The sequence below is a fragment of the Nomascus leucogenys genome, chromosome 4 (genome assembly GCF_006542625.1).
Source record: "Nomascus leucogenys isolate Asia chromosome 4, Asia_NLE_v1, whole genome shotgun sequence".
Classification (NCBI taxonomy): Eukaryota; Metazoa; Chordata; class Mammalia; order Primates; family Hylobatidae; genus Nomascus; species Nomascus leucogenys.
In genome coordinates this window covers 100,640,028-100,666,234 of record NC_044384.1, presented here as the reverse complement: position 1 = coordinate 100,666,234, position 26,207 = coordinate 100,640,028, and the positions used below count along the sequence as shown (strand labels likewise).

The 26,207-nt window shown below is 37.0% G+C and overlaps 1 protein-coding gene across 5 annotated transcripts in view; it reads left to right on the top strand.

Moving 5' to 3' along the window:
- DOCK3 (dedicator of cytokinesis 3) overlaps nt 1–26,207 on the top strand; it is a 653,304-nt gene that overhangs the window by 320,780 nt on the left and 306,317 nt on the right. For all 5 annotated transcript variants that reach the window (XM_030811683.1, XM_030811684.1, XM_030811682.1 and 2 more), the window contains exon 6: nt 19,210–19,358. In XM_030811683.1, coding sequence (XP_030667543.1) covers nt 19,210–19,358 — 149 coding nt within the window. The remainder of the gene's footprint in view (nt 1–19,209; nt 19,359–26,207) is intronic.

Genomic DNA, 26,207 nt, shown 5'->3' with positions numbered 1-26,207 from the left:
CGTTTGGTGCAAGGGGCCTTGCTTTTGGGCTGTCTCAGCTTTCAACATGCCTTTGTCACTAAGCTTAATCATTTCTAGCTTTTGATTTAAAGTGACAGATGTATGACTCTTGTTTTCCCCTTTAACACTTAGAGGCCATTGTAGAGTTATTACTTGACCTAATTTTAATATTATTTTGTCTCAGAATAGGGAGGACTGAGGAGAGGGAAAGAGATAGGGGAATGCCTGATTGGTGGAGCAGTGACAACACAGACATTTACGATTAATTTCTCCATCTTATATGGGTGTGGTTTATAATGCCCCAGAACAATTACAATAGTAACATCAAAGATCACTGATCACACACAGTTCACCATAACAGACATAATAATAAAGAAAACATTTGAAATATTGCAAGAGTTACCAAAATTCCAGAGACACAAAGTGAGTCCATGCCCTTGGAACAATGGAGCTGATAGACTCAGTTGGCACAGGGTTGCCTAGTTTTGCAATTTGTAAAAACTGTACTATCTATGAAGCTCAATAAAGTGAAATGCAATAAAACAAGGTATGCCTGTATTTAGTAGGGCAGGTCTATTTTTATTTCTCATCTTTTGCAAAGTTGATGTAGATATTCATGGTCTTAATTCATATGATATTGTACTTTTGTTTATAGAATTTCTTTATTTAAAAAATCTCCTGAAATTTATAATGGAATAGCATTGAAATTAGGGATTAATTTTGAGATATTTCATTTATTTAAAATATCAAGTCATTCTTACCATGAGCATCTTATTTTATTGTCTTACATTTTTTAGGTTGTACTTTTTATTTTGAGATAATTATAGATTTCCAGGCTGTTTAAGAAGCAATACAGAAGGGTAGGAGCTCTCCTGCTCATGGACCCTGACAGCAGGCCTGCAGCACTGTAGTTTTAGTATGCAATTGGAAGTAACATTGTTATCAGCTTAAAATAGACTGTCATAAGAAGTTTTACAGAAGCCTAATGGTAACCACAAAGAAAAAAACCTGTCATAGATTTTTAAAAGATACAGAAAAAAGAATGAAATTATATCACTACAAAAAATCATTAAATCACAAAGGAAGAAAGGAAGAGGGGAACAACATAAATACAAAACAGAGAAAGTAGTTAACAAACTGCTAATAGTAAGTCCTTAACTGCCAAGAATTATTTTAAATGTAAATACATTAAACTCATTAAGCAAAATATGTAGAGTGACTGAATGGATTTTAAAAACAAGATCTAATTATATGTTGTTTGTAAGAGTTTCACTTTAGCTTTAGGAGACACATAGGCTAAAAGTGAAGGGATGGAAAAAATATTCCATAAAAATGGTAACCTAAAGAGAGCAAAGGTAGCTAGCTATGTGTGTATCAGACAAAATAGATATTAAGGCAAAAACTGTTGTGAGAGACAGAGAAGGTTTTTGTATAATGATAGAATCAATTTAACAGGAAGATAGAACAATTATAAATATATATTCACTCATCATGACACCTAAATATATAAAGCAAACATTGGCATATCTGAAGGGAGAAATAGCAATACAGTAATAGTAGGAGACTTCAGTCCCCCACTTTCAATAATGGATAGATCAGACAGAAAATCAATGAACAACACTATAGACCAAATGACCCAATAGACATATACAGAACATGCCACCCAATAGCAACAGAATCAGTCTTTTTTTCAAGTTCATTCTCCAGGATAGATCACGTACTAGATCACAAAATAAGTCTTAACACACTTAAGAAGTTTGAAATCACTTTAAATATATTTTCTAATAATAGTAGAATGAAAATAAAAGTTTACAAATACATGGAAATTAAACAACACTCTTGAATAATTATTAGGTCAAAGAGCAAATTAAAAGAGAAATTAGAAAGTATCTCAAGGCAAATGAAAATGAAAACAAAGCATACCAAAATGTATAGGATGCAGGAGAATCAGTACAAAGAGATAAATTTATAGTGATAAATATCTACACTTTAAAAAGATCTTAAATAAACAGTCCAACTTTATGCCTCAAGAAGCTAGAAAAAGAAAACTAACTAAGCCTAAAGTTAGAAGGAAGGAAAAATAAAAATGAGAGCAGAGACATAGGTGGGAATTGAACAATGAGAACACTTGGACACAGGGTGGGGAACATCACACAGGGGCCTGTCATGAGGTGGGGGGAGGGGGGAGGGACAGCATTAGGAGATATACCTAATGTAAATGACGAGTTAATGGGTGCAGCACACCAACATGGCACATGTATACATATGTAACAAACCTGCACGTTGTGCACATGTACCCTAGAACTTAAAGTATAATTAAAAAAATATATAAATAAGAATGGAAATAAAAATTAGAGCAGAGATAGAGAATGGAAAACAATAGAAAAAATCAAAAAGATGGTTTTTCGAAAGGAAAAAATCAACAAACTGTTAGGTAGACTAAGAAAAAAGAGAGAAGACTCATAAATGCATTCAGAACTGAAAGAGGAGACATTACAGCTGATGCCACAGAAATGATGGACTATTATGAATAATTATATGCCAGTAAATTGACAACCTAGAAGAAATGGATAAATTACTAGAAATATACAACTTCACAAGGCTGATCAAGAAGAATAAAGCCTGAACAGACCAATAACAAATAAGGAGATTGAATTAGTAATCAAAAATCTCCCAACAGAGGAAATCCCAGGACCAGATGGCTTAACAGCTGAATTATACCAGGCATTTAGAGGATTAATCCAATCCTTGTTAACGCTTACAAAAAACAGAAGGAGGAGCACTTCCAACTCATTTTATGAGGCCAGCATCACTATGATACCAAAGCAAGACAAAGACACTAAAAGAAAAGATAACTTCAGGCCACTATTCCTAAGAACCTAGATGCAAAAACCCTCAAAAAAATATTCAGAAACTGAATTCAGCAGCACACCAAAAGGATCATACATCAAACCAGTAATCCTGGGATGCAAATATGGCTCAAAATATACAAATTAATTGATGCAATATTACCACAATAGGAGAATTAAGGATAAAAATCATATGATCATCTCCATAGATGGGGGGAAAGCATTTGACAAAATCCAGCATCCTTTCATGATAAAAAAAAAAAAAAAACTTTCAACAAATTAAGTACACAATGAATGTACTTCAGCATAATAAAGGCTCCATGTATGACAGCCTCACAGATTATATCATACTCAGTGGTGAAAAGCTGGTGGTTTTCTTCTAAGATTAGGAATAAGATAAGGATGCCTACTCTTGCCACTATTCAACATAGTACAGGTTGAATATCCCTTAGCTGAAATGCTTGAGACTACAAGTGTTTTGGAATTTTTTGGACTTTGGAATATTTGCATATATATAATGAGATATCTTGGAGATGGGACCCCAAGAAATTTTGGAATTTCTAAACATGAAATTCATTGATGTTTAGTGTACACTTTATACACATAGCCTGAAGGTAACTTCATATAATATTTTAAATAATTTCATGCAGGAAACAAAGTTCGTTTACATCAAACCATCATGAAGCAAAGGTGCCATTATCTCAGCCATCCATGTGGGTAGTCTGTGATTGTTTGGCATCATCATCATTCCTGACTCTAAATTTATATGCTAGCAATAAGCAATTATTTTCTTAAACTTATACGTAAGTACTTAACAGTAAAAACTATGGGAGGCTGAGGCAGGAGAATGGTGTGAACCCGGGAGGCGGAGCTTGCAGTGAGCTGAAATCGCGCCACTGCACTCCAGCCTGGGCGACAGAGCGAGACTCCATCTCAAAAAAACAAAACAAAACAAAAAAAACTATGACGTGCCATTAATACAATGGAAAATAATGTGTTCAGGGTAACTGAGCAGCACAGCAGAATCACCAGAATACCTGTATCAGCTTTTAAACAGCAACAACAAACAGTGGCAGGCTTTCGGTCTCTACTTACAATGCTGTGTTTTGATTAAAAGGTTACTGTAGGCTAGGCGCCGTGGCTCACGCCTGTAATCCCAGCACTTTGGGAGACCAGGCCAGGCAGATTCCTTGAGCTCAGGAGTCGAGACCAGCCTGGGCAACATGGCAAGACCTTGTCTTTACAAAAAATTCAAAAATTAGCCAGGCGTGGTGATGCATGCCTGTAGTTCCAGCTACTTGGAAAGTTGAGGCGGGAGGATCGCTTGAGCCTGGGAGGTGGTGATCGCAGTGAGCTGAGATTGTACCACTGCACTCCTGCCTGGGTGAAAAAGTGAGACCATGTCTCAGAAAGAAAGAAAGAAAAAGAAGATTACTGTACAGTGTATTTTAATTGTTTTGGTGAGAAGAAATATCAGAAGCAGTTGAGGGACCTGGAAGTTGGTCCTATAGGGATCAGGAGGCATTGTGCTGGTTCCTTTTTTAAATGGCTAGCTAACTTTATGGGTCAGTTTTCTTTTGAGGACACTAAATAAACTGTTCTGTACCAGTGTTTTGCCTGTGACCCATCATATGGGGTTAGGTATGGAATTTTTCACTTGTAATGTTGTATTGGTGCTCAAAATTTTAGAATTTTGGAGCATTTTGGATTTTTGGATTAGGGATGCTCAACCTATACTGAAAGTCCTAGCCATAACAAATAGACAAGAAAAAGAATAAAAGGCATTCACATCAGAAAGGAAGGAGAAAAATTATCTCCTGTTTTCAGAAAACATGACCTTATGTGTAGAAAGCCCTAATGGGTCCACACACACACACACCAAAAAAACACTATTAGAACTAATAAACGCATTCTGTAAAGTTGCAGGGTAGAAAATCAACACACAAGTATCAGTTGCATGTCTGTGTACTGATAAAGAACTATTTGAAATTAAGAAAATCCCATTTACAATAGCATCAAAAAGAATAAAATATTCAGGAGTGAAATTAACCAAGGAAATTGAAGATCCCTGCAATAAAAAAAAAAAATACGGCTTTGATGACAGAAATTTAAACAAATGGAAAGACATTTCATGTTCATGGATTGAAAAAAATTAGCTGGGCTTGGTAGCTTATACCTGTAATCCCTGCTACTCAGGAGGCTGAGGTGGGAGGATTGCTTGAGGCCAGGAGTTTGAGACCAGCCTGAGAAACACAGCTAGACCCTGTCTCTACCAAAAACAAAAACACTATTACCCGGACATTTTTGTGCACACCTGTGGTCCTAGCTACTCGGGAGGCAGAGGTGGGAGGATCACTTGACCTTAAGAGTTTGAGGCTACAGTGTGCTGTGATTGCACCACTACACTCCAGTCCAGATTAAATAATAATATTTTTATGTAGCTTAAAACCAATATTCTGTTCAGTTAACAGCAGGCCAATTGATACATGAGATTTATAGAATTGTAGCACATTAGGGTTCTCCAAAGAAACAGAATCAATAAGATATATATAGATATATACATAAAAGGAGATTTAGTCTAGAAATTGGCCCACACTTATAGAGGGCAAGAAGTCCCAGGATCTGCTGTCTGCAAGTTGGAAAACCAGGAAGACCGGTGGTATAATTCAGTCTGAGTCAGAACCTGAGAATTGAGAAACAAATGGAGGGCAGAAGAAGATGAATGTCTCAGCTCAAGCAGAGAGTGAATTGACCTTCCTCTGCCTTTTTATTCTTCTCAGGCCTTCAGCATGTTGTATAATACCCATCCATATTAGTTCTTCTTTACTCAGTCTGCTGGTTCAAATGCTGATCTCTTCCAGAGGTACCCAGAAATAATATTTTACTAGATATTTGTGCATCCCTTAGCCCAGTCAAGTTAACACATTAACCATCACATACAGCATTATATGATTATAGATAACCACATATATTTTAATGAAAATAAAAAGTAAAAATGTTTTAATTTTTATTAAATTTTTGGTTTTACACTTTGTGGTGTAACAGTTTGATGGCAGTTCATTGGGTTCAGGTCTAGGACTTAGTGATGCTCAGTTTATTTGTTTCACTTTTGAGAAAAAAATTGTAAATAGTTTCTGTCTACCTTATTCAGAGTAACATGTTCTTCAAATGTAAAGGTTGACTTAGTCAAGAGGGTACAGAATTTCTTCATATAAAATTTTTAAAAATAGATAAAACCAAACAATTTTTAAAGGGATATATAAGCAGTTAAATTCAAAGGAAGAAAAGGATACAAATTAAGAACATGGTTACCTGTAGGAAGTTGAAAAGGATTATTATTAGAGAGGTGCACGTAAGACTCAACGGCAAAGGCCAGATGTGGTGCCCTGGCAGGGGTGCCTTGGTCATTATTTGGAAACACAACTAGAAGACTTGTTGATGTTTGGGAGCCAGGCTCAGAGCAGAGTGTCTTTTGGAGGGAAGGCAAGAAATGTGGTATGGTAATAGTCACAATCACAGAGCCCTTACTAGGTACCAGGCACAGTTAACCCCTGTAATAATCCTTGGTAGATGACCATATTCTTTTTTCTTTTTGTAAAGGGATGAGCAAATTGAGGCACACAAGTAGTAAATTTGCCTAAGGTACTGTAGTTGGCAGAGTTGGGATAGAAAACCAACCATTCTGACTCTAAAGCCAATACCCTTTCCCACGGTGTTAGGCCATTCTTGTGTTGCTGTAAAGGAATATCTGAGATTGGGTAATTTATAAAGACAAGAGGTTTAATTGGCTCACAGTTCTGCAGACTGTACAAGCAGGGCCTTGTATTTGCTTAGCTTCTGGGGAGGCCTCAGGGAGCTTTTACTCATGTCAGGAGGCAAAATGGGAGCAGACACATCACATGGCAAGAGTGGGAGCAAGGGGATGGGAGAGGTGCCATACACTTTTGAACAACAGATCTCACATGAACTCACTCATCACCAAGGGGATGGGGCTAAGCCATTCATGAGGGCTACACCCCATGATCCAAACACCTCCCACTAGTCCTCACCTCCAATACTAGGGATTACATCTCAACATGAGATTTGGAGGGGGCATTTGAACTATATCACCCATTATGCACCATTATCTCTATATTAAAGAATTATGAAACTCCAGAGGAAGGATGAATAGTAGGAAGGCAGGAAATGATCTGGATAAATTTCACAGATTTTTTTGAAGTTCACAGCTTTTTTTTTCAGTAGGTAAGACAGAGTCATTTAAAAGGACTAGAGTAGGCTGGGTGCAGTGGCTTATGCCCGTAATCCCAGCACTTTAAAAGACCAAGGCAGGTGGATCGCTTGAACCTGGGAGTTCAAGACAAGCCTGGGCCACATAGCAAGACCTTGTCTCTATAAAATACAAAAAATTAGCTGAGCACGGTGTGCCTATAGTCCCAGCTACTTAGGATGCTGAGGTGGCAGCATCACTGGAGCCTGAGCAGTTAAGGCTGCAGTGAGCTGTGATTGCGCCACTGTACTCCAACCTAGGCAGCAGAGCAAGACCCTGTCTAAAAAATGAATGAATGAATGGACTAGAGTAGACTAGAGGTAGGAGTTAACGCAACATAATGCCTTTAATGGAGAGTTCCTGGATGCCCTTGGAATTTCAGCTCTTTTCGTGTGAAAGGACTGAGCCTGCTGCATGCCAGTGTGCACTTTCTGCTTTTTTCCTTTCTTTGCGTTAGCAAGGAGACTCAGATCTTGAAGGGGCTTGGTTGGCAGGGTAGCAACTATCATTTCTGCTTTGTATGTACTGTCACCAATGTGAAAGCTGTGAAGGGACAGATGCTATATGTAATCAAGAGACAGAGCTTTCCCTAGGGCATTCTTTTACTGTGGAATGTGTTTCATTTCTCATCCACTCTAGGAATGAGATGTATAAATGGTCTAGCTTTTGTGTTGATTCTGAGAGGGATCATTGCACTAGTGCAGGTTTGGCTGGTTCTATTTATTTAAAGTAATAAATAGCAATGAGGGCTAAATTGAGACTCTGCTTAACTTTGTGACCCATAGCAACCCAGTTGGGGTAGAGGATGGAGGAGGGCCCTTTATAGTAAGGATTATTCAGTTTCATCTTTTAAAAAAGTCAAAGATATATGTATATATGGATTTTTAAGTTATATATTACAGACTACTTGGCATTGAACAAAAAAATAGCTTTAAATTCCTGGCCCTATCTCTCCCCATTCCTGATTCTCACTCCCCATTTTTTAAGCCCTTTTAGTTGTTTCTTCTGGTATTTTACATTTCTAAATAATGTTATTTTAACGTATATCTTGACTTTTCTATTTAAGTTATAGTTCAGTGATCTTCTTATTATAGAAGATAAGAATTAAGCTCCGAATGCTCTTGTTCCTACGTACATACTTTTCCCTTCCCCTTTCAATACTTCCAAACTAGTTGTTTCACCTTTTTTTTTTTTTTTTTTTTTTTGACAGTGTCTTGCTCTGTTCCCCAGGCTGGAGTGCAGTGGCACGATCTTGCTCACTGCAAGCTCTGCCTCCCAGGTTCACACCATTCTCCTGCCTTAACCTCCTGAGTAGCTGGGAGTACAGGCACCTGCCACCATGCCCGGCTAATTTTTTGTATTTTTAGTGGAGACGAGTTTCACCGTGTTAGCCAGGATGGTCTCTATCTCCTGACCTCGTGATCCACCGGCCTCGGCCTCCCAAAGTTCTGGGATTACAGGCGTGAGCCACCATGCTGGGCCGTATCACCATTTTTTGAACCAATGTTTAGTTGTTACTATGTCTGTGTAGCCACTTCACATATAGTGAATTAAGGTTACATTTCCTTTGTTGTGTAACTTTGTTTTTCTTATGGTTAATAGTTGTTTTTCCTTTTTAATTTGCTTTATTTCCTTTGTTTTCTATGTTTCAATCTTTTGGCATAAATGAAAATCTTTGACTATGTTCAAGCACTTCAGGTATTTTATCAGTTGAACTTTTTTCTCAATTATATCCTGCATGGACCCTGCCACCTTCTTTGTCAATCTAACCTGAAAATTTTCTTTGCTTCTCTCCTAGGTCCCTTTGTCTCTTAGGTTAAGTCAGTGTTGCTTTAATTCTTGGTTAACTTCCTCATTTGGTGAAACACTTTCCCCGTAGCTTCCTAAAAAAAAAAAAAAAAAAAAAAAAAAAAGTGTGTGGGAGAATTTTTATTTTTGAGGTTTTACATATTGAAAATGTATTTAGCTTACCCTTACCTTTGATTGATAGTTTGGCTGGATATATACTTCTTTGTTACAAATAAGATGAAGAATTTTAAAAGCATTGGTTCATTATTTTCTAGCTTCCAGTATTGTTGAGATGTTCCATGTTCTGTCCCAATGCCCTTCTAGTTCCTGATCCTTTTATTGATAAGTTGTTTTTTTATGAAAAATTTAGTATTATCTCTTTGCCCCAGTGTTCTGAAATTTTACAATGATTTGCTGTAGATTTTTTTCATTGATAATGCTGGCTAATCAGCCAATTCTTTTAGCCTAAAAGCTAATTTCTTTCAATTCTGGGACATTTTATTTGTATTTCATTTTTTGATATTTCCCTCCTCTTTGTTTTCACAGTTCTGTCTTCCTAGAACCCTTTGATTAGAGTTGGACATCTTCAAATGATTCACTAATTTTCTTACATTTTGTCTCCCATTTATCTGTTGGATTGCATTACCTTTTCATTCTACTTTCAGGCAGGATTCCTCAATTTTGTGTTCTATTATTTCACTGTTTTTTTATATTAAATTACAACTACCCTGCTTTTAACTTCCAAAAGCCCTTTTGGGTTTTGGGAGTTATGCCCCTTTATTATGTCCTATTCTTCTTTGGATGGATGTGCTATAATTTCTATGGTCTTGTAAAATATTAATTATTTTTTCTTTGAAATTTTCTTTTATTCTTGTCATTGTGTCTCTTTCCTCTAATATCTATTTTTCTGATTGTTTTGGTCTCTTTCCTTCATGTTGGAAGCTTTCCTTATTATATGGTGTTCTTTGTCCATTCATATTTAAGAATGAGGCATTAAAATGTTGACAGAAAGTTCTGTGAATTGGGCTAGTATTTATCAATTAGTGAACATTACTTTAGAGGGATTAGAAGAAGGCCTGGCTTTTGATGGAAAAAGTAGAGCAGCTGTCAATATTTCTGGATCTTTTCCCCTGGGCTGAGTTTTCCTAAAGAGGAATCTTCTCCATTCTTCTTCATATGAAGGTATCAGCTTGGTTGTTAACATCTGGGGAGCTCGATGCGGAAAGGGCACTGGGCAGGGGTTGGGGGTAAAGGGGGATAATACTTCTAGGCTTCAGAGATTTCTGGTACCTCCAGTCCCAGAGCCTTTCTGCAGAGGCTTGCGTCTTAACTGATTTCTTCCCTATTTCCCACCCTCCTCACTTGTCTTCCTCCACCCTACTCTTAGGGCTTTTTTAGTTTTCTATTCTTTAACAAGTCATCTACTTTCAAGCTTTCACCTTTAATGTTTGGTGGAGTGGGTAGTTGTGCGTGGGAAGGATTGAGGCTGGCTTTTTATTAGTCTCCCTAAGAAGAGATGCCTATGGACACATTAAGGACTGACTTTAAGTAGAGATTTGATCTGTCCTGTGTAATAGGAGTGACTGTGAGCCTGAGAACGCCTCAGCTGTTTACTGCCCACTGTTAGGTAAGTCTGCCTTGTTCAGAATTGTGAATGGATACCCTTCACTTGGCATCTATCCATCCGTGAATGGATGACTTCAGCAACTACAGCCTCCATTTTCATATCTCTAATATTTTTTCTACCTTTCTGCCCTTGGTGTTGTTCCTTTCTTATGAAGATCTGCTCTGTGGAATAGAAAGATTTTTACAAATCTTAGCTCTCCTGCAAATATGTGTGTTGTAAGAGAGGATTAGAACTATAATGCTATTTGTTATTTGGAATATCAACTCTATAATGGAGGATGTATTTGGGCTGGGGATAGAGTGAGGATGACATCATGGCCCTTGAGATGTGGAGGAGTTAGATGTATGTGCCAAGGAAATAGATATTGTATGGGTACTTCCTCATATTAATGAAGAGAAAAAGAATTTTCATATTGCTTCTTTGCATTTTCATTGTTGTAAATATGTGCTTGAAAATCAGTGTGAATTAGCTTTGGTTTAGATACTGTTTTGTTTCACAAAAATTTCTATCTTTTGTACTCAGTTGCTGACTATGTTGTTTGGCAACCTAAAATGAAAGTTTAGATTCCTGGGTTTAAAGGTATTTTTTTATTATTTTATTTATTTAATTTTTTAGACAGAGTCTCGCTCTGCCCCCAGGCTGGAGTGCAGTGGCGCAATCTCAGCTCACTGCAAGCTCCGCCTCCCAGGTTCACACAATCCTCCTGCCTCTGCCTCCCGAGTAGCTGGGACTACAGGCGCCTGCCACCACGCCTGGCTAATTTTTTGTATTTTTAATAGAGACGAGATTTCACAGTGTTAGCCAGGATGGTCTCGATCTCCTGACCTCGTGATCCACCCACCTCGGCTTCCCGAAATGCTGGGATTATAGGTGTGAGCCACTGTGCCTGGCCATTTAAAGGTATTTTTGACATAAAGGTCATTAGGGCTCCAAGTACTGCAGTCTAGCAATCTTTTCATTATATTGGGATGAGTTTTGGAATATAAGAAAACATCTAGAATAGGATTAGAGGTTACTTCATAAAAAGAGACTTGATTATTAGTGGTAATGAAAAAAGAATGCTGTTTTGGGAGTTTTGAATAAACTCAAGTTCTTAATGGTTAGTTTATTGAAAAGAAAGTGAGAAAAAACCCATCTACTTATGTATAAAGGAATATTCAAAAAGAAAATGTAAAATAGGGGAGATCTGGTAATCTTCCGACAACAACTTGAAATTTAAATGCAATGTTTAGCTTCCATTAAATTGATTTTGATGTAAAGTTTTTAGTACTAGTGGCAGGACATTATTCTCTTTGAGGATAGCAGAATTTCTGATGTCACTTTTATTTAATTAGATTTTTATGATGCTGTGTTTATATTAATTGGTCTGTAAGCATATGTAGTTTTAAAATAAACGTAATATACTTTCTGGCAAATGCCCTACAACTTTGCTCATTTACTGACTTAGAGGCATCACTGTGGCACAACGTTTCTTTCCGTACTGGGTTAAAAATAATTTAGCAAAAATTATCTTTAAAACAGGAGCACTAAAACATATTCTTTTTTTCTGCAGAGCTCCAGGGATTGTTTCACAACAGTGAGGCAAATTGTACTTGGCATGTGTTTGTAAAGTAGTTTAATCATTCTAAATTTATGGTTTCTGCTGACTCTTCAGTGTACTTTCCAAATAATCTGTGACTGATCTTGACAAATATTAGTCTGTAGAGTTTTTGGAGAGGCTGGATGTGTTGCTAAGATGAGCTATACAGGTTTCTTCTGCCCAATCTCCTCCTCATGGAATTTTCCTTTTATTTTAGCAGTGACAGGAAATAGGGATGATTGTGCCAGAAAACAAAACCTGTAGTGCCAACCTAATTATACTGTTATTTTAATCCACTGAGGAGCAGGTCTTTAAGTAGAAAAGGATTGTTTTTCCTGAGTGAGGTATTCAGCTGTTTTGTGGCATCAAATCATTCTAGGTGAATGTATGCTCTGGTGCTAGTCACCCAGATTGCTCACCTTGAGTGGTATATACTGTCTTATGCTAACAAGCCCAAGAACACAGTGCAGTGTCGGAGCAATGTTGGTGGAGCCTCTACTGCTAGGGTCTCTGGTCAGAGAGGTCATTAGGTTGGCCCGGAAAAAGATATTAACACCACATTTGTTATAATAACAGTGCTGCTTTACTTAATCCATTTCCTTCTTTGTGCATCTTTACACAATTGGTGTAGGGTAATTTCATTTTCATGTATTTGGAAACAACTGATTTTCTATTGAAAAAAATTGTGTAATTGTTTCAGTTACCTACATAACAAACCATCCAAAGCTTAGTGGCTTAAAATAACTATATTTTTCATTCTTTTCTGGATATAGTGAACTCAGTTGGGCATTTTTCATTTAGAGTTTCTCATTCTGTTGCAGTTGAATATTGGTAGGGGCTGTAGTCCTTTGAAGGCTCAGCTGGGCTAGGTATCCAAGATTGCTCACTCACACCATTGAAACTCCTTACTTATGGCCTCAGCTCCCAAGAACATGCATTCCAAAATGCAGGAAGCAGAAGCAGCCAGACTAGTTAAAGGCTGAGAACTGGCCTAGCTCACTGCTGCCATATCTGTTGGTCAGAGCATTCTCAGGGCCTGCCCAGATTCAAAACTGTGGAGAAATAGACTCCATGTCATGCTGGAAGGGTATCAAAGTCACATTATTGCAAAAGACCACTTGTCATGGAAGATATTGTAGTTATCTTTGGAAAATGCAATCTGTGAAACTCTTGATTAAAAAAAAAACATGTACAATGCCTTAAAAGACTACATTGTATATTCTTGCATAGATACTGTGTGTTTGTGTGTGTGGCATAGATATGGTATATGTGTATTGTGCCTTTATGTATGTATTACATGTGTATGTGTGTATGTATGTACATGTATATGCATTAATATACATGTACATAATACATATATGCCATCTTAGTTTGTTGGTCCACTATAACAACATTTTCTAAGTTGAGCAGTTTATAAACAACAGAAGTTTATTTATCACATTTCTGGAGGCTGAGAAGTCCAGGATCAAGAAATTGGCAGATTCAGTGTCTGGTGGGGGTCCACTTCCTCATAGTTTGCACCTTCTTGCTATGGCTTCACATGGGAGAAGGGATGAAAGAACCTCCCCCTTGGGCCTATTTTTTTTAAGGTAATAAATACAAATATTTAATTAAATATTAATAGGAAATTTGGCTGTGTGTGTATACATATATATGTATAAAATAATTACATATATATGTATGTATGTATAAAATCATTTTAACTTTTATTTTAGATCCGGGGGTACGTGTGTAGGTTTGTCACATGGGTATATTGCATGATTCTGACATTTGAGATATGAATAATCCCCTCATATAGGTAGTGAACATAGTACCTAACAGGTAATTTTTCAACCCTTGTACTTCACCCTGTCTCCACCCTCTAATAGTCCCCAGTGTCTGTTATTGTCGTCTTTATATTCATGAGTACCCAGTGTTTAGCTCCCACTTGTAAATGAGAACATACAGTGTTTGTTTTTCTGCTTCTGCATTAATTTTCTTAGGATAATGGCCTTGGGCCTATTTTATAAGGGCACTAATCCCATTTCACGAGGGCTTGACCCTTATGACCTAATCATCTCCCAAATAGTTTCACCTCCTAATACCATTGCCTTGAGGGTTAGGATTTCAATGTTTGAATTTATTGAGGGGGAAATGCAGATATTTGGACCATAGCACACACGTGCATTAATACACATGATGCCTCAATATCAGTATACTTCATTAGACTTGTCTAGAAAAAAAACCACACACACACACACACACACACCCCACATTACTTTTAATTAGTTTTCACAGATCTCAAAACTACCTAGCAATGGAACTAACTTTCTGGTCAATTCGAGTTACCACTCCGTAAGAGACTGTTTTATATTGTTTCCTCTATTCTCAAATCTCAAATACCCCTTCCCACTCTGTTCACTCCCAGCTGATGATATTGCTTTTTATTTCTCTGAGAATAAAGCAGTCAGAGGAAAATTTTAGTTCTCTTATTACCAGATCTACAAGCTACCTGTGTCATTACCCATATTCTGTACCTTTCCTCTCTGTAAAGAATAGGTAGGTAACACAGAGTATCAAGCCTCTTACCTAAATCAGACCCTCCCCTTTTTTCCCCAGGATCCATCTGTTCATGTCTACTCAAGGATTTAACAGCTGCATCATCAAATTTTCTCCCTCTACTAGATTACTCCCTTCAAAATTTAGTTTTAAATTTTGTCAAATCTTTTAAAAACCCTTCCTTAACCACACAGTCACATTCTGCTACCCCATTTCTCTGCTTTTAGTTACTGCAGATTCTTCAAAAGAGTTGTCTGTGCTGTTTCTCCACTTCTTCCTCTCACAATCTCAGTCAACTCACTCCAACAATTCATGGAAACTGTTCCTGTAGAGGTCAGTGACAGCCACCACAATGCCAAATCCCCTGGCCAATTCTCAGTTCATATTTATTTAACCTCCCCCCCAGTGAATTTGACAAAGTCCTCCTTAAAATCCAGTTTTCTAAAATTTTCTCCCATTCTGTAGGTTGCCTGTTCACTCTGATGGTAGTTTCTTTTGCTGTGCAGAAGCTCTTTAGTTTAATTAGATCCCATTTGTCAATTTTGGCTTTTATTGCCATTGCTTTTGATGTTTTAGACATGAAATCCTTGCCCATGCCTGTGTCCTGAATGGTATTGCCTAGGTTTTCTTCTAGGCTTTTTATGGTTTTAGGTCTAACATTTAAGTCTTTAATCCATCTTGAATTAATTTTTGTATAAGGTGTAAGGAAGGGATCCAGTTTCAGCTTTCTACATATGGCTAGCCAGTTTTCCCAGCACCATTTATTAAATAGGGAATCCTTTCCCCATTGCTTGTTTTTGTCAGGTTTGTCAAAGGTCAGGTGGTTGTAGATGTGTGGTATTATTTCTGAGGGCTCTGTTCTGTTCCATTGGTCCATATCTCTGTTTTGGTACCAGTACCATGCTGTTTTGGTTACTGCAGCCTTGTAGTATAGTTTGAAGTCAAGGGCTAATATCCAGAATCTACAATGAACTCAAACAAATTTACAAGAAAAAAACAACCCCATCAACAAGTGGGTAAAGGATGTGAACAGACACTTCTCAAAAGAAGACATTTATGCAGCCAACAGACACATGAAAAAATGCTCATCATCACTGGCCATCAGAGAAATGCAAATCAAAACCACAATGAGATACCATCTCACACCAGTTAGAATGGCAATCATGAAAAAGTCAGGAAACAACAGGTGCTGGAGAGGATGTGGAGAAATAGGAACACTTTTACACTGTTGATGGCACTGTAAACTAGTTCAACCATTGTGGAAGACAGTGTGGCGATTCCTCAGGGATCTAGAACTTGAAATACCATTTGACCCAACCATCCCATTACTGGGTATGTACTCAAAGGATTATAAATCATGCTGCTATAAAGACACAGGCACATGTATGTTTATTGCGGCACTATTCACAATAGCAAAGACTTGGAACCAACTCAAATGTCCAACAATGATAGACTGGATTAAGAAAATGTGGCACATATATATACCATGGAATACAATGCAGCCCTAAAAAATGATGAGTTCATGTTCTTTGTAGGGACATGGTTGAAGCTAGAAACCATCATTCTGAGCAAACTATCGCAAGGACAAAAAACCAAACACCGCATGTTCTCACTCATAGATGGGAATTGAACAATGAGAACACATGGACATAGGAAGGGGAACATCACACTCTGGGGACTGTTGTGGGGTGGGGGGAGAGGGGAGGGATAGCATTTAGAGATATATGTAACGTTAAATGGCGAGTTACTGGGTGCAGCACACCAACATGGCACATGTATACATATGTAACTAACTTGCACATTGTGCACCTGTACCCTAAAACTTAAAGTATAATGAAAAAAAATCCAGTTTTCATTTGGCTTTCATGACACATACTCTCCTGCTTTTCCTCTCACCTCACTGCTTACTCCTTCTAGTTTCCTCTGCTAAATACTTCTCACTTTCGTAACCTCTGAATGTTGGAAATCAGTGTCAGACTTAGCATGTCCAAAATTAAACTTAGTTTCCTTCTTCCAGACATGCTTTCCAGGCCACAAAACAAGAGTGATACTTTACTCTGTTCATAACCCACATCTAGTCTATCAGCAAATTCTGGCACCTCCACCTACAAAACATGTCAAAACTTCAAGCCCTTCTTAACATCAGCATTCTTACCTTTATCTAAGCAGCTGTTATGCTGTGAACTGTTGCACTAAATAGCCTCCTGACTGGAATCCCTGCCTTCCTCTTTGCCTTTTTATGGTTTATCTTCAATAGAGCACTCAGAGTGATGCTTTCGAGACTTAAGTCATATCACTTCACTCTTCTGCTCCAAATCTCCAGTGACTTCCCATCTTGCTTAGAATAAAAGCCAAAGCCCTAAAGGTGGTTTACCAAATCTCTGTTTAACCTGGTGCCTGCTGCCTCTCTGCATCATCAATCTTCCCTTTCTCAAGACACACTGACCCTGTTCTTCCTGAACATGCCATGTTTACTTCCACCTCAAGGCCTTTGCACTTGTTTCTTATGCCTGAAAAATGTCCCCAGTTTTCTTAAATGTTGCCACCTTACTTCATTCAGGTATATTCTCAAAGTTCAGCTCTCAAAAAGTCTTTCCCTGACCACTCCACCTAAAGCAGTACCTTCCCCAGTGCCCCAGCCAGCCTACCCTTGGCCACTGTGATTTTTCTTTTTATAATTTATCACCATCATTAATGATTTGCCTATTGCCTGCTCTCTAGATCAAAAGTGCCATGAGAGCAGGGACTTTTGATCACAACAAAGTGTTAGTACTCAAGAGGTGCTGCACAAACATTTGTTAATTGGATGAATGAATGAATGCTTGTGGATGTATACATGCAATGGACTATCATAGGCTTTGATGGGAAAATAATAATTCAAACTTTCTGTTTTATACTTAAACAGGTGACTTTGTCTTATCAATAAGAAATGTATGTGTTGGAAACAAATATCACATTGCCTTTATAGCTTAATCGTCAAGATTCCAATTTTCCAGATGGTATAGTTTGCTTAGGCTTTGCTGGTTTTTGAGCTGGCAGGAATTTGTGAGTTCTCACCTTTTGCCAGCATTGTGTACCATCAGGATGCTTAACTTTTTTTCATCAGTTCATCAGTTAAAGAAAGGAGAAGTTAGAGTGTATGATTCCTAACATCTTCTAGTTAAAAATAATTTCTCTTTAAGATGAATCTTTAAAAGTCTAATGGGGCCAGGTGTGGTGGCTCATGCCTCTAATCGCAGTACTTTAGGGGACCGAGGCAAGAGGATTACTTGGGCCTGAGAGTTTGAGATCAGCCTGGGCAACATATCAAAACTCTATCTAAAAAAAAAAAAAAAAATTAGCCAGGCCTGTAATCCCAGCCACTCAGGAGGCTGAGTTGAGGGGATTTCTCAAGCCCAGGAGATGGAGACTGCAGTGAGCTATGATTATATTACTACACTTCAGCCTGGGAGACAGAGTGAGATCCTGTTTCTTAATAGAAAAAAGTCACATTAGATGATTTCTAAGTAGTATGATGTTCTGAATGTTTTAATTATAAGATCACTGCCCACCTCAAAACACTACCTGATTCTACTGTTTTGTGATTTGCTGTAAAGCTAATTTTATTTATAGCTTCTTTGACTTAAGCTTATTTTGGCAAACATCTTTTTTAGGGTAAATCTCATACAGATATTTTACTAACATCTTAATCTGCCTTCAGAAGCATTATTTATAGATCAGTTACATCCCAAGAATTTTAATCATACAGAAACCAAAAGATTCTAAAATCAAGATTTCACATATCAGCAAATAGGACTTGAGTTTTTAAACTCATACATTATTTTTAAGTACATCTTTTTTCTGAGGCATCTATTCTCATGACACTTACATTTTTCTACTTTTAAGGTTAAAACCACTATAAGGTCCATAATTAAGTTTGTTAAGATGTTTCCATTTAACTCTTACAAAGGTTACAATTTTTATTAAACTGAAAAGACTGGAAATCTGTTACACCAGAGGGAGTCAGGGAAGGACACACTGTTTAGAAAAGCTAATTAGAAAATCAGATGAGGCCTAGAAATCAGGAGTGAATTTCACTCCAGGGACTGTGGCTTTATATTGAAACATTAGTTGCTTCAAAACAGGGCAAATGATTTTTCCTCTCCCAACTTGGATATCCCTCCTAGAGAAACCAGAGTTATTGCTGGATGGTTGAAATTTTTGCTTTTATGTGAACTGCAACTTCTGTGAGGGAAAACAGCTCTGGGCTCCTGTGTAACATGCTGTTCTAAGTTTAGTAACTTTGATTTACTAAAGAAATGAATGATCTAGGGTGTGGTAGAGATAAATGCTACTTTTGCACGATCCAGATCAATTATGTTACTTTGTTAGATGTCACTATGTAGAGATTTTTGGATAGAAAGAGGTAATGACTTTCAGACTTTAAAATTAAGTTCCTCTTTATGTTACCTTAGTGGTTCAGAGAAATGAGCACTTTTCGTAGTTTAACTATTTCTCTTTTTCTTTTCATTCCTTTTCCCTGTCTCTTGTATTTCACCCAACACCAAAAATGCCCTTTCAGAAACACAAAGTAGATCTTTTCTACAAACTACGCCACGTGATGAATGAACTTATTGACCTGCGAAGGCAGCTACTGTCTGGTCACCTGACTCAGGATCAGGTGCGGGAGGTTAAGCGGCACATCACTGTGCGCCTGGACTGGGGTAATGAGTAAGTATGAAAATTGTTTGGGTATCTCTCAGTTTCATTTATGATAACTCAGTCTTCAGGGAGTTTGCACCTATACAAAGCTTCTCTTTAATGATTCAAAGACAATGTTATATTCTTCACTAAGCTTTCATCATTTTTGCTAGGAGCAGTTATTTGTCCTAGTTAACAAAGGATACTCACTGATTCTAGTTGCTGAACCTCTTTTAGCCTCTGTTTTTGCTTCTGGAAAGAAGAGGTAAATAATAGGACTAGATTATCCTATAAAGTTAAATTTCTTTGACCTCAGATTTCTTGATTCTACACCTCCTAATCAGAATACACTTAAAAATATATTTTAGTGTTTTCTTCAAATGTGAATTTTGTGTCCTTTACATTTTATAGCCATACGATGAATCTGAATGAGCATAACCTACAAATGGAAACTGTCTACATATGTACTTCAGAATATTTTTAACTACCTCATCATTCAGTAATAGTCTTGCATTTATGTAATGACTATGACTTGCTAATGCCATACAAGTACAATTTGAAGACTTTGGTATGGGAAGTTAGGGTATAATTTTCAATGGATATAATTGATATATCAATAATTGATATAATAATTAATATAACTTTATAATTGATATAAATTTCAGGTGCTTTTGTCTTATTCTCTTAAAATTGGGTCCATTGAACTTTTAAGTGACCAGGTTGCCTCCTACTTATAGTATACATATACCTTAAGTATAGTTAAATATGTGTCTTTAGCTCCTTATCCTTTTTGGGAGGGGCCCACCAATAAATGAGATCTATGAGCCCATTTCTGGAAGCTGGAAAGTAGATGAAAGATTAATGACAGAGTAAATCCATTATATGTGGAGGAAACCTTAGTTAATGAGAGAGTCAGTCTGCCCCACAGCTCCCAGAATCATAGAAGGTGGGATAGGCCTTGAAGCTTTGAAAAGGACTTGGCTTAAAAGAGTGTCTAAGGAACAGTCTACCCCAATCAATGAGCAGAAAGCCTGGTCAGGTATTTCCTCTTCAGATAAACAAATATAAAAAATGGCCACTGGGGGAAAACTGGGCAACAGGAGTGTGAACTGGGACTTTCTTGCAAAACTCTCCACATTCTGGCATTTAAGGACTTTAAAGTATAATGAGCAGACTGCTTCCACTTACCAGAAAGGGAAACTTGCCAGTCACCTACCCATGTACAAAAAACCTCTACATTTCTTCTGCTATCTTTTAAGAATAGACAATCAGGTATCACCAGATGTTTGAAGAAACGCTTCTACAGGACAGAGAGAGACCAAGATTAACAAAACACCTGTACCCAAAGAAAGTAACCTGTCCCCAGAGCGAATTGAGATTGATAAAGTACTTTAAAACAAAACAAAACAAAAACACTTTAATATCCTCAAATAGAATCTAAAAGATCCATTATGTAGAATAAGATGCCATGTAAAAGAAGTGGAGAATGTAATTTCCAAAATAAAATACTCAGAGAAGATAAATTTTATGTAATCTCTAGGAAAATAAGACAAATATATAGGCAATACATGAGGAAAGAAATTCAATACAAAGGCTCTACCCAGGGAGATCCAATATCAAACATTTTGCCTTCCAGAAAAAGAACAGAGGAAATTCTGAAGGAATAATAGAGAATTTGTCAGAGCCAAAAAACAGGAATCTTAAGATTGAAAGCGTTCCACCAAATATTTATAATGAATGGGAAAACAAAACAAACAAACAAAAACTCATAGCGAGGCACATTAAGATATCTTAGTATTCTAGGAATGAAGAGAAGACTATTTAAGGGTTTTAGACAGAAAAATAGTTCCTCTCACAAAAGAGTAAGTATCATACTGTCCTCAAAAGTGTTATCATTAACACTGGGTGCTAGAAGATAATGAAATAATATCTTCAGAGTTCTGTAGGGAAATGATTTGCCAGCCAGAGTTTTATTTTACAAATCCCAACCATCTAATTAAGTGAGAGGGGACACAAACCATAAAGCCATTTTTAGGTATTCAGGGATGCACAAAAATTACCTCTCATGACCCCTTCTTAAGAAGGGACTTGAGGGTGTGCTCCTGCAAAGTAGAAGAATAAATCAGGAAAGAGGAAACATGGAATCTAATCAACAGTGGATCACACCCAAATTGGTACTGTTCATCAGTAGAAAAGAGAAAATATAACACTAAATTTGTTATTTGTGACCTTTTTGAAGCCACAACTTAATATCCTTGTTTGTTTTGTTTAATTACACCCTCTCATGACTGTTAGTAGGATTGCTTGGCACCTACCACAGACTACCTTCTATAATAGTGTATAACATGAATTTAGGTGTACCGTAGATCAGTGTTCTCTAAATCTAACTTTGGGGAATAACAATTTAGTAAAATACGGTATGTTGATGTACAGCATAGCTACTGATTCTGCCTCTTCAAACCCAAACATTTTTATGTTATGAAATTATATCACTGTTTTTATTTTTAAGTCAATGATAAGAATACAGTAATTGCAAATATAACATTACTGTGTGCCAAGCAAATTGGTCACACTTGAACTGATGACACTAATAAATGTGTAATTCATTATGTTGCAGTTTAACTGCAACTATAGATTCCATTAAATAGAATTATTTCAGAACTATCAGTACCTATACCTCTTTATTATGAAACTTGAAAAACAAACCAATCTGATTTTGCAATCAAATCTGAAAATAAATAGATGATAGCTTAGAAACAAGTTCAAATTGTACTTGAAAAAGGCTCAGAACATTATAAATACCTGCCAGTAAATTATAGGGCTATTCCAATTTCATGACTAACTTTTTCTCAATGAAATATGTTTGTGTGTGTGTGTGTGTGTGTGTGTGTGTTGGAGGGGTATGTATATGCATATCTTAATAAGCAAAAATGAAAAACACAGTTCCACTTCCCTCCCCACTTCCCTTCTCCCTCTTTCCTGTTTCTCCTTTTCTCCCTTCCCTACTTTCCGTCTTCTTTTCTTCTCCTTTCTTCCTCCCCTTGCGCTTCTTTCCCTCCACCCCTCTCTTCCTTTTTTTCTTGTTTTCTCCTTTCCTTCAGTGGAAAATATAGTCACTTAAAAACCTAAACACGAACTTTGCAGGTCTGTCATTATTGAAAGGAAAAGACATGTTGCACCAAAACTGATAGGACTATTCTTTCTGATTTCTCCTTGAGCTTACTCTTTTAAAACTTTTCTTCCTATTTTGAAAGAAAAGATGGTATGTTATAAAAACAAAGTCATTTCATACCATTAGATTATGTAAAACAGACTGTTCCACACAAAAACTGAGAACAGATGACTATAACCATTGTTCCCATTTTATTCTGATAGTTCCACACTTCTTGTTCCACCACACTTTTATAAATGCCATAAAATCTTGAAGTTTAGCACGTTAACATGTGAATCAGTGTTTGCCAAATGTATTTTAATCTTTTAATTGATGTAATTAAATATGTGATTTTAAACTCTTACGCCTTTTCTCTAAACTCTTACATGGACATTATAGCTCTGCCTTTTCAGAATCTATTTCAGAAACTAGTAATTGTTATTAGTAATGTATTGGTTAAATATGTCTACATCACTATGGCAAGTACATGGTCTCACTTCATGCACTGTTGTAATGAAATGCTACTATGTGTTGGCTGGGCACGGTGGCTCACGCCTGTAATCCCAGCACTTTGGGAGGCCGAGGTGGACAGATCACAAGGTCAGGAGATCGAGACCATCCTGGCTAACACGGTGAAACCCTGTCTCTACTAAAAATACAAAAAATTAGCCGGGCATGGTGGCGGGCACCTGTAGTCCCAGCTACTCGGGAGGCTGAGGCAGGAGAATGGTGTGAACCTAGGAGGCGGAGCTTGCAGTGAGCCGAGATTGCGCCACTGCACTCCAGCCTGGGCTACAGAGCGAGACTCCGTATGAAAAAAAGAAAAAAAAGAAGAAGAGGAAGAAATGCTGCTATGCCTTTCTAGGACAAGAGCTCTAAACAGAGCTCTAAACCCATTGAAGAAACCTAGGCTCAAAGGCACTTTTCCCAGTGTTGTATAGTGGAAGGGTAGAGCTGGTATTTGTACCCAGAACTGATCCCAAAGCCCATGTGCTTTATGCAGAACCTTATCATCTGTCTAATTATGTGTGAGTCTTAAAACCAGGCACATTATTGCCAGTATTTTTAGTCATTAGGCTATTTGATCTTTGTTCTGTTCTGCAAGTGTGAATACTGTTATATCCTGTAATGTATATCTGAGTAATATTCAGTTAGAACTTCCAAGGATGGAAACTGAACTAGTCCTGTAATCTTTCATTTAGAGTTTTAATTTAGTGAGGAGCTCTCCACATCTAGATAACAATTTTTTATTTTGTTTCCTGAGATTAGGAACTATTTATTTGGCCTAAAATTTGAATATTCAGACATTAAACTTATGTGACTTAAAATTATTGGCCTAAAATTTGAATATTCAGACATTAAACTTATGTGACTTAAACTTACTGGCCTATATGTAGATACTCCATAAGTAAAAATTATTAAATTGTATCAGATAGAAACCAGCATTTACTACATTGTGCTCTTATATTTTTAGGAACTGCAATACAAGAAGGGCAGAAAGTTGTGTTCAGATTAACTAGTCATCATCTTTGCTCAAGTGTCTTATATAGAGAATTAGTCAATTAATTATATCTACTCCAGATAAATTTTAAAATAATTTGTCTAGTGATGTAAATTTAATTTAACTTAATATTTTCAACATCTTCTCTAAAGATGCTAAGTTTCTTCTGTCTCTAATTTCATCACTACAGTAGCTAGCTAGGTTAAAATTGCATTAACCAAGAACTGACATAGCCTAATTGATCTCTGCCTAAGAAAAATACCTAAGAAATATTTTATTCTTAGAATAATAATTTAACAAATCATATATATATATATATATACACATAAAATTCTGGTTCTTTTATTCTCTTTTTCTCTCCCTCTGTCATTTTTTCTTCCTCCTCCCCTTTTCTACTTTCTCATATTTTTACATATTCTAACCTATCTATATCTCTTTGTCTGTCATCAAGGGAATTGCTTTTGGAGTAAGATACACAAGCAGTAATTTAGTCTGTTATGTGCAGAAAATATCCCCCAGTGAGTTTCCTCTAAGTAGATTTTTAGCCAGGATCTAGAAAGGTTTGTGGCTTAGTACTTTACCCTTGAGGACTTACTGATATTTTCCAGCTTTAGGACACCTGAAATTAGCAGAAATTTTCAATGATTTCACAGTTACGGTTCTTCCCATACCTGGTGGTGTGTTCACTGATCAGTGTCTTGCCCTGTTCACAGTCTGGGATGTCTTGGCTATGTTTAAAGTATGTATGGTCAAAGTCCTGTCAAGTTTATGTTCAATCGACTGACTAACACACACTCTTACACAGACACTCTTTTGGCATTTTTTGCTTATCATTATAACCTGCACTCAGCACTTGGTAGGCACTATGTGAACATTTGAGTAATAAAGTGGATTTGTTTTCATGCCTGGTGGACACTCATTAATCAATTGATATTTGTTTCCTTCTGGTTTGATGTTTGACACAGAATCATCTTTCAAACAGTTATGACTAAATTGATTTTTACAACCACTTGTAACCATTATTACTTATTATAACTTTCAGTTATTTTTAAAAAGACAGCAGGTATAATGGAAATACCATAGGTTCAGAATGAGAACAACCTAGCTTGAGACAAGCCCAGCTCAACTCCTTTAATAGGCCACTTAATTAACCTCAGTGGGCCTCAGCTTCCTCGGTTAAAAAATGGATCTAATACTGTCTACTTCCCAGAGTGCTTAGAGATGATGTTCATAAAGTGCCTAGCCCAAGTAAATGTTTGGTAAAAGGTAGTAATTACTAATTATATATTTTTATATGTTATATAAATATAAATATGCTATGTTTTCATTAGTGTAGTTCTTATCTGTATGCTGTTTTTACTATAAGCATTAGAAAAGGGCACTGCTCCACAAGAAATCTTAACATCTCCATCTTTTCTCAACTGATACTGGGTCCCCATCTCCTGGGCTGTGGACCCCTGTTAGGAACTGGGCCGCACAGCAGGAGGTGAGCTGCTGGTGAGCCAGTATTAGTGCCTGAGCTCCACATTCTCTCAAATCAGCGTGAACCCTATTATAGTGAACTGTGATGTGAGAGATCTAGGTTGTGCGCTCCTTAGGAGAATCTAATGCGTGACCATCTGAGATGGAACAGTTTCATCCTGAAACCATCCCAACCCCTGCACCCTCCCCCCGATCCATGGAAAAATTGTCTTCCATGAAACCAGTCCCTGGTGCAAAAAAGATTGGGGACCACTGCCTTAAAGTATCCATTGTATATAATTAAATAATTTCAGATTATTTTCTATATTCTGTGGTTCAGATGAGGAAAGGAAAAGATAAAATAGAACATAGCATAGAGAGTATAGAGCATTTAAAAGAAATAGAGATTCAGGGTCTCAGAGAGCTCCACCTGAAAGAATATTGGGTCAGGATTATGTCCCTTATTAGCTGCTGTGTCCCTAGGTTGAACATGAGCTTAGCACAGAGTAGGTTCTAATATATATTTGTTGAATTATTGGAGTGAATGAATGAATGATCAGTGATGGGTGAGAGAAGACCAAGTATTTTTGTGAAGACTGTTTACCTAAACAATTGGTAGGACCATTTCTGAAAACTTAGCTCTGTACTACATCTGTATGTAGATATACATAGATGTTTGCCCCCTGCTTGCATTCCTCTGTTTAAAGAGTTTTTTATTCAGACACCATACTTCTTTGATCACAATCCCTATAGTCTAAGCTAACAT